Here is a 10,355-nt window from a genome sequence, read left to right as displayed (position 1 = left end):
TTTAGCCCTTAATGCAATCAATTGCATTGCACCCAACCCCCATCCACTCTACTATTCATATTTTCATTTGCATTATTACTGTTATTATTCCTCTCCACCGCAAAACGCTGTGAACATAATCTTTAGTGTTTTTGCTGTGAAAATTTGGTATTTTTTTACCTTCAAAACATTTTGCTATGAAGTTTCAGGTGTAAAAAAGTGGTCTCATGTGAACCCAACCCACGTGTGTGTGTATATATATATATACACACACACATTAATACATTATCCATCTCAATTCAACATTAATATTACGATATACATGATATGGTTGCCATTAATATTAACATTACCAAAGTTACCATTTTGCCCTTTTTGAGATTATAAAATAATTTTTTACTTTTTTTTAATTTCATAATATAACCTAAACTAATCTTGACCATTGATCAAGAAAATGGATGAATGAGATTGGTTTACATGGTTTACACAAATGAAGGCGGTTTTCATTTGATCGCTCATATATATATATATATATATATATTATATGTGTGGGGGGTGAGATTCAAACAAGAATACCTCCATTTTACGAGAACGCAAGAACATTCTTATCACATAATACACTTGAGGGGACTTGGTGGTACTTGGATGTCGTGCCTTGTGGCTTAGGTCGCACAAAAGGTCGTCTGTGTCTATGATTTAGTATTAATGTGATGGTTTTGATGGATTATAGTATCACATTAATAACACATTTATCACATGTGAGTGGGCCTAGTGGTGTAAGGCAAACCTACAACCTAGATCGCGTTAAAAGTTGTCCACGTCTCTGATTTAGTATCACATGTGTATCGTATGTATTGGAATAATAATATCACATGTGATTGTTTATGGTAAAAGGGTGTTTTTACGTTCTCGTAAAATGAAGGTGTTCTCGTTTGAACTCTTCAATATATATATATATATATATATAGAGAGAGAGAGAGAGAGAGAGAGAAAGAGAGAGAGAGAGAGATTGCAAATCCTCTAATTGTTATAGATCATATAAACTAATATCAACCATCCATCTAGATTCTAAGTAAGAGCATCCACAACAAATGTTCTTATTGAGGTTCCTTTTGGAGTTTTCACAAAACATTCACCGTGAGACAAAGATTTTGTTGTGTTTGAACAAGAACCTAGGTTCTTGTATACATTTTTTTTTGTTATTTTGTTATTTATCAATTTTATTGTTTCTTAACCATTTTATTTTAGTTTTAACTAATATATAAAATATATTAACTAAAATTGATACAAAAAAATATAAAGTAATTATTATAAAATATTTTTTTAATTTTCTTTTCCTGTTAATTTTTTGTTATATTATTATAAACAATATAAATTAATTTTTTACTTTGTGAAGATGTTAATGATATGAGAAAAAAAATGGTAAATAAGGTTCTTAGAGGTTTCATCGCTATGGATACTTTAAATATATGGTTTTATGAATATCTTGATTATTTTTTAATATAAAGTTTTGATCATAATAAATGAACACTTATCATTTATATAAATATTTTAATTATTAGGTTTGTAACCATTAAAAAATTTGCAAATGATTTGAAATATATATAATAGTGGTGAGTCTTTTTAATACGAATTTGTAGTCCTTTCTATAATATATATATATATATATATATATATATATATATATATATATATATATATATATATATATATATATATAAAGACGACTTTATGCATTGAAATTGGCACTCATTTAAAGTTGGGGTGTTATGAAATATAGTTGCAATTCAGCCTTCTTTTAGAAATTTCCACGACCCTTTATCTTGACTTTCTTTATCATTTTGCAACACTCTCATGGAATGTCATCAAAGATGGACTATGAAAACCAACCTTCTCCAAACAAGACTTCTTTTGGTCTTATTTTATGGTTTCAAAAAGTATACCCAAATTTCAAGTTTTAAAATTAAAATATAACATACTTTAGAGTCGTATTTAACCATTATATACTAAAAATATTAAAATATAATTGTTTTTTACTTCAAACTATATATCGCTATAACATTAAAAAGATGGAGGTCACAAAACTTGGTTTTTATATATCAAATATTAATATTATATTCAAATTTGATAATATATAATATAAATGTGAGTTATTATGCAACTCTTTACATTTGTACAACCAATACAATTCAATCTCAACAGTTCATTTAATTTGATGAGTATGTGATTTCATAAAAGTTTTGATTATTTTTTAATATAAAATATTAATCACAATTAATGAACTCTAATCACCTTCCATAAATATTCAAATCATAATAAATAAACTCTCATCATTTTCATAATATTTCAATTGTTTGGGTTGCATTGTACAAATAAACATGGTTGCATTTGAAATATACCACATATATATATATATATATATATATTTATATCTATATTGGTTAATAGTTTAATATATAAAGTAATGTTTTGTATTAAGTTTATAATTTAATTATTTTGTGTTATCAAAATTATAAATCACATTTAAAATATTTTTATTTATTAAGGATGAAAGATAGTTAAAACGAAAATGTGGATTATTTTGTTATAATTTCGTCACGTACACAAATAAAAACATTTATATAATTATAAAACGTTTAACGAAATAAAGTTTAATTAGCAAAATTTTAATAAAACATGTTATTTTCTAGAATTACTGATGTAATCCAATTTTCTTTTCAATGCAATATTTATTAATTAAAAAATCATCATTTTAATTTTAACGATATTTTGTAATTCAAGTGATAATTATTTATTGATTATAAAAATTAGTTATATATTATAAATTATTTATTTTTTTAAAAAAATATAATAATAATAAATAAATATATTATGTTATTATTATTGTTATTTTAAATGTTTTGAGTGTGTGATAGGAGTTGATATTTTTAGTATCCAACATGTCTACTTTTTTAGCGTTTTTAACTTTTTTAATGGTTGAGCTGAAGATGATTTAATTAACGATTTTTTAACATTAGTGATTCATGGCTTCATCAAAGCAAAGGCAAAATGAATGGTATGATTGACTTCATACACACGTAGTACTTGACGTTGAGATCTCATGATGAATGGTATGAGTTATTGCCTTTAAATCTAATACAGTTCAGTATTACATGATGGTCATATACAGTAGACCTCAAAAACTAAAAGCTTTGTCTAACAGTAAAATATAACCAACATTTGATTAATTCAAAGGTAGATTCATCACACAACAATCAAAAAGAATTCAAATACATATCTTAACACATAACTTAATTACCATTTATTTAAACTCTACTCAACATATGTTTAAATCATTAAAACTTTAAAAAATAAAGCAGTAGATTCAACAATGCATAAAGAGTGTAGGTCTGTTCATGTTTATGCGCTTATTTGACGAGTGTAGGGGTAGCAACGAGAGGTGTTGCCCTAAGCAATGCAAGGCCAAATATGACATTCATGTCCATGTCTTCTTTAGCATGAGGAAGCTTCCAATCAAAATGATATACAAACGATGCTACCATCAGGCTCACCACCCTAACAGCCAAGGGTATTCCAGGACACATCCTCCGACCTGATCCAAATGGTATGAACTCGAAATGTTGACCTTTGAAGTCAAGCCCGTTTCCCAAAAACCTCTCAGGCTTGAACATCAACGGGTTTTCCCAATACCTTGGATCCCGTGCCATACCCCATGCATTCACTATAATCGATGTGTTTTTTGGTAAAGTATATTCACCAAGTTTAACTTCAGTTTCAGTTTTATGAGGCACTAATAACGGCACAGACAAATGAAGTCGCATTGTTTCTTTAATACAAGCTTGCAAATAAGGCAAGTCGAGAAGTTTGGCTTCTTGGATTTCTCCGTTATCTCCCACTATCGCATACACTTCTTCACGCACTCTTGAAAACATATCAGGATTAAGCAATAATTCCGTCATTGTCCATTCAGTTGAGTTTGAGCTCGTTTCAGTTCCCGCTATAAATAAATCCTATATTTAAACAAAATACTGTTATTATTGAAATGACAAAATCAACATCAGTATTGCTAACAAACGAAATAGTTGTTGAAACGTTTATTTAAAAAATTGTTTTCCTATTAATTAATTGTACAATTGTTATTCCAAAATGTAGCAATCATCGATCTATGTCGCTTTCAGCAAATCTACCTGAATCTAATAAACCTTCTTTTTTAGAATTTTTTATTCATGCTCATGTTTTTAATTAATTAATATTTTTAGTATTAAAACCTAGGATGTTATTTTTATTTTTATTAAATTACTAAAAAATATCAACCATGAAATGAAACGACTTCGTTTTTGAAGTCAAGTGTTTATGGGTGGTGAGTGTCGTATCGCGTCACCATTATGGAGACCGCTTACGTGGAATCTCATCATCCATACATCGGTTTCGATAGATAAAGAACTGATAACCGTTAAAGTTAATTGACAATCACCGAATCATGTATTAAAAATATAAAAATTTTGATGTTAACTTAATAGATTTAATTTACACGACCATAAAATAATATGTTAAATTTAAATGTGTTGTAATAAATTTATAAGACATTTTTAGATGTTTGACAACATTTTAAGACACTTTTAATAATAATAATAAAAAGTGTCGCCTTAACAATCTTTATAGAACCCCATTTGTAAAAGTGTTATATAGAAACAAGCGTACTATAGAAATTGGGTTTATAAAAGTGTCGTCTTAACAATCTTTATTGTCCTATAATTTCATTAATGCAATGTTTTGTATTAAAAATGTCTTAAAATACTTGGTAAGACGTTAAAAACGTCATATAAAACTATTACAACATCTTTAAATAAGACATTATTTTTTTCTTATAAATTAAATCTTATTAGAAGGCTTAAAATTGGGGACGTAGTGTAAGCTTAATATTGTTACAGTGTGTTATTTCTTTATCATTAATTGTAATTTATGGGTTATAAAAATGGGTTCATTGTTTTTACATTAGCAATTTTTATAAAAATGGATGAATAATACTGAGGTCATAGGTTTAAATTTAAGGAGGAATAAAAATCCTCTTGTGGTTATATATAGAGATTCAAATATGATGAATCCGGATTATCTGCAAAACAAGTGGCCGTCTTAAGATTAATCGTATCGCATAACGGATCGGAGATAAAGGTTAATTAAAAAAAATGGAGGAATATTTACCACAAGTAAAGTCTTGATATGTACGAGATTGAAGTCAACTTCATCATCTTCACTGTAATCCAACAGAGAATCCAACATATCACCAAACCTGGGAACCTGCGATTCTCGATCCCTTATCCTCTCGCTTATAAACCCATCTGTCACTTCATCCAACCATGCATACGCCGCCTTCGCCTGCCGTCGTATGTTCTGTGGATCCAACGGCTTCAACACCGGAAAAATGTCTGCAACATTAAACTTTCCGTCCACCTCCATTAACGTCTTTACGGCATTCTTAAACCCTCCGATATCATCGGAATCATAGCTAGCCAGATCCTTCGAAAGACATGTGTTCGAGATCTGGTTGAGCGCCACAGCGAACGCCAGCTTTCCGATGTCCACCGCCATCTTTTTCTTCTCCGACTCCCGGAGGAACTCCAACATTCCGTCCACCACGTTCTGTCGAAGGTCACGGAGGGTGTCGAGTTTGTGTTGGTGGGTGAGGTATGTGTTGAGAGCTCTTCTAATGGTCCGCCATTCTTCGTTTGTCGAAATCCATAGGACGGCGGCGTCGTGGTTTTCCAAGGCGGTGACGGCATCTGGGATATTCCGGCCGGAGCAGGCCTCGTCGTTGAGTTGGAGGACTTCTCTAGCAACGTCAGGTGTGGACGCCACCACGGTGGTGATGCTGCCCAATCGGATGGTCATAAGTGGACCGTATTTCTGGGAGAGCTTGGCAAGGGACTCATGGGGTTTTGAGCCAATGTGGAGGAGATTTCCGATGATCGGAAGGCCGGCAGGGCCGGGCGGCATTCCCCTTTTCCGGTAGAGACCGAGGGCATGGAGGAAGAAGAAGAAAGCAAGGGAAGCAAGAAGCAAAACAAGAAGCTCCATTGTTTCCTAGCTTTCTTTGTAATGTGAGTAATCCATAGGTGTGAGTGTGTATTTATAAGGGAAATTGTACGAATTAAGCATTGATACTTTTTAGTATTTTTTGAAACAATTCTATTTTTAACCAATAATCATATGCATAATTATTGGTTTTCTGACAAAGAAAAAAAATATCTTTACTCATATACGTAAGGTTTTTGTATAAGAAATTCCACTGTAATGGTATATCGTTGAATCTTTACACAAAAACCTAACACATATGTATAAGGATTTAGAAACCTTATACATTAAGTTCATGTGTAAAGATTTTTTTTTTTTTTTTTTTTTTTTGCCAAAAACAAATCCTTACGCATATGTAAGCCTTTTGCTGAAGGATCTATTAAAAAGTGAAATTAGGTAAAAAAAAATGACTAAAAAGTGAAACCACTTATCAACTCTGTATGTTTATGTAAATTTCCCTATTTATAAAGAGATGCTACGAATAGTGATCATGGATCCATATTAATAGCTTCTTTAGAATACTGATTAACATATAAATTGTGATAACCTCGAATATTAGTCAATTATGTGTTGTTTCATATTATTTAAAATCTATACTATATTATAAAACATTTGACAAAAACTCTTTAAAACCATTTTTTATGCATGAAGTACTGTTGTTGATGCATATTATTTAAAATTCAAGATTACAAGTAAAATATGCATAAATAAAATCTATTAAAGCTTCATGTTTGAATTCATGTAACTAACTGTAAATAAACATAATAAAATAGAGGATAAATATCTCATTTTAAATATAAAAAATTTAAAATATAATTAGGATAATCATTAACTTCTAATAAAATACTTAATTATTATCAATACAAAAATTATATTATTAAACAAAATAAAAAAAAAAGAATTAAAGAAATACACACAAAAAAAAAACTTAATAGTTAGTTTGGTACTAATATCAATATTTTTTTCATTTTTTATGATATCTTCATATTTATATTTTATCAAAAAATAAAAACATTATCGTTTTTTCAAAACCACATAAAACCGTATTATAACATCGACTGAGACAAAACAATAAATAAAACAAAACATGAAGTCGAGATGTATTTCGTTGCATTATGCGAGTATCCTTCTTGTATTAAATAACATATATTTGTTTCACAATGTAAACATTTTTAGCATGTAAATGAAACAAAATTAAACGTAAAAAAATATTACATTGTGAATCGAATATGTATGAAACAAATATATATTCATTAATACATTAAATATGAGTCTTAGATGAAAAAAAATCATATAAACCAATAATTGAAGAAAACGATTGTTTTAATTATCACAATATATAAAATTCTTCTTTAATTATATCCCTAAAATCCAATTCATATATTTTAATTTCTATGGGCACATTTTTTATTTTACAAACAAAAGTATTTTGATTTTATATACTATTTAATATAAATATATTTTAAAGTTATAATTCATGACAACGTTGGTTTTTAATCATTTGGGATTAATGAAGGAAAATTCAAATAAACTATATTTATTAAGGAGAGAAAAAGAATAAATGACGTCATATAAAAACAAAACATGTATATTAATATGTAATGTTTAAAACATGTTACATTCTAATAAAAGAAACATATTACATATTTAATAATAAATTTGAACCGGAGAGCAAAAGAAATACATAATAAAGTTCTAACAAAACTAATGGTCTTTTAAGAAATATAAAAAATTAAACTGCTTTTCATTATGAATTTTTTATTTGGGTGAAAAGTTAAATGACTGTCGACTTCAACGGTTCCACATAAAACTTGCCTCCAAGGACACCAATGTAAGAAGATATTTTTGGCCTCATTAAGAGGCTGAGGCTAGCAGGCGGCTTGAGGTTGAACCTGTAACTTATCTTGTATTTAAATAACATCATCTCAGCCTTTTGTCAACTAAGTTATACGTCAAAGACAAAACCTCTAAAAGAAGAATCATCTTCTCGTAACTACTCTAGATTTTAAGGCGGAAAAAATTAAATTCCTTTAAACCACAAGCATGATATTCTATGGCCTTAGCAAACTTTGGTTTTTTTACACATCATTTTCAAAATTATAACAAATATTGATCTATGGTTTGCATTTTATTACAAATTTTATTTATTTATAGCAGAACTTAAGTTTATTATGTTAAATGGCTTCAAGTATATCACAAGTGAAGACATTTGGGTCATTTTCTATGTTCTTTATAACTTTTTGATCATGTAAATGAGTAAAATACATGAAGTATACTTTGATTAGAGTTTATAAGATATTTCAAAATAAATAAACAAATCCACCAACCTTAACACCATTGCCTTTTGTTTTTTCTCCGACACCATGGCATGACCGGTGGACAAAAGACCTAAGATTGTTTAGCGGTGATTCCAAGCGAACCCAAATTCTTATTAAGAAGGTCGAGGCATAAGTCGCTTATGTTACTCTGTGTGCACGATCTTGTTTGTTTTGTTTCTCTTTTCTGGGTGGGACTGGAGCATTGTTTTAGAGGGTTGTTTAGAGGGTTATGATAGGTGTTAAATGGGATAATCAAGAGGGTTCAACACCTTTCCTAATTCAATTAATTCAGGCGTTCGGTTTGGACTTTTTAGCCATTAGGACTTGTGGTGGTCGGGTGCGAAGCACCAAGTGAGTTCTTTTACCTTGATTTTATAAACATGTGATCGTTTGTAAATGTTTTTTTTACAGAATTGATTATGGTTTCATGCATTGATGTTTTTATGATGCAAATTGCCATTACGTACACATGATATTTATTGGATAATATGTGGCTATGTGGGAGTTTGGGTTTGCATAGTGAGAATGGTGTACCTTGAGATATTGACATCTCTTGGAGTGGTAATCCATGTGCCTTGAATTCGTTTATTGTGCACATTGGATAATCATCTACTAGGGTCTTGATTGTGAATGTCGGTGGTGTGACGGTGTGACGGTGTGACTACAAACATTATGCAAAGTTCATGTGTGGACATGTGCATATCTACTTGGTTATTGTGTTTCCATGATGAATTTTTATTTTAAATGTTATTGAAGTGAAAAATAAGGGAATTCAGTAGACCTATTGGTCTAACCTCGTTTCAAACCATTTTCAGGTGAAGTTTGTTATGAAGAGTTCTTCCAAGGAAAAGGGAAGTTGTGATGCTTCTCTTAGTATTGATTATGGTTTAGTTATAGATTTATCTTTAGTTCTGTAATAAATCCCAACCACGTATGTTATTTTCCACTGCAGATCTTTGAGATGCAATTGGGGAATCTGATTACTTGTAAACTTTTGGTGTTGGTTTGGCCATTTGTATCATCTATCGTTAATTCAAAATATGGGTATGTTGTTTCATAAATTCGCTTTCTTTCATATCGAACTACACCACATTAAACTTTAATCCAACATCTTTTATATTTAATTTGTGATCCAACCCAGCCTACTTAGATTTTTTCTTATATAAAATTATTTATTCAATATTTTATTATATACAAAAATCACCGGACTACCAAAACAGGAAAGATTCAATTTCAAAACCTTGTATGTATGTGTTTAAGATCACACCGTACAAAATGAAAACCCATTACACAAATGGTTTTCTTTTTTCATCTCAAACACCAAAATTGTTCTTTTTCTTCATGTCATCAATCGTCACATATTTCTAGTCAAGGCCATCACTTTAAACAACTTAGTCCTCACCACTGCCATGACCAGCAACTCATGGCCATCAGTAGCCACCACCAAATTTCCTCCTTCTGCTTTGATTGGACGACAACTTGTTGTGGGTTTTGATGTTTTATGTTGGATGTTGCTATTAGTTCATATAGAGGCTGCAAATAGACCGATTTTGCTATTGTTGTCTTGGTGAACGGTAATGTGGTGATGAAGTTTGGTAGGGAGGGGACGGGACGAGAGAGGGAGGGAGACAAGAGAGGAAGGGGTGGGGAGATGATGTGGATGGAGGGAAGAATTGAGATCAGATAAAAGGGAACGGTGGCTAGTACTATACATATAATTATTTTATTTGGGGGCCCCAATCCATAATTTTGATATAACCACAAGGACCAAATATGTAATTTACTCTAAAATTTATGAATTTGACCTCTTTTTAGAGGGAAAAACATAAGTTACTTAAGCTAACTTATTGATAAGTTATTTTGAGTAGTTTATGGAAAGATTTTTAACACTTCTTTTCAATTATACATTTGATTAATATTAATTATTAATTATTATTATTAACTATAAATAAATATTAACTATTAATTATAAATAAACATTAATTA

At 29.9% G+C, this 10,355-nt stretch overlaps 1 protein-coding gene across 1 annotated transcript; it reads right to left on the bottom strand.

Annotated features, from left to right (window-relative positions):
* Positions 1-3,214: 3,214 nt before the first annotated feature.
* Positions 3,215-6,054, bottom strand: LOC112528308 (geraniol 8-hydroxylase-like). Its single transcript, XM_025139309.1, has 2 exons — positions 5,182-6,054; positions 3,215-3,989 (listed from the first exon to the last, which is right to left on the bottom strand). Exons 1-2 carry the CDS (start codon positions 6,052-6,054, stop codon positions 3,387-3,389), a joined length of 1,476 nt encoding a protein of 491 aa, XP_024995077.1. The 3' UTR covers positions 3,215-3,386.
* Between the last annotated feature and the right edge of the window lie 4,301 nt (positions 6,055-10,355).

The sequence above is a fragment of the Cynara cardunculus genome (genome assembly GCF_001531365.2).
Source record: "Cynara cardunculus var. scolymus isolate 2C chromosome LG 15, CcrdV1, whole genome shotgun sequence".
In the NCBI taxonomy this organism is placed as follows: Eukaryota; Viridiplantae; Streptophyta; class Magnoliopsida; order Asterales; family Asteraceae; genus Cynara; species Cynara cardunculus.
Note: the sequence above shows the minus strand (reverse complement) of the source record. Positions and strands in the feature narration are given on the sequence as shown.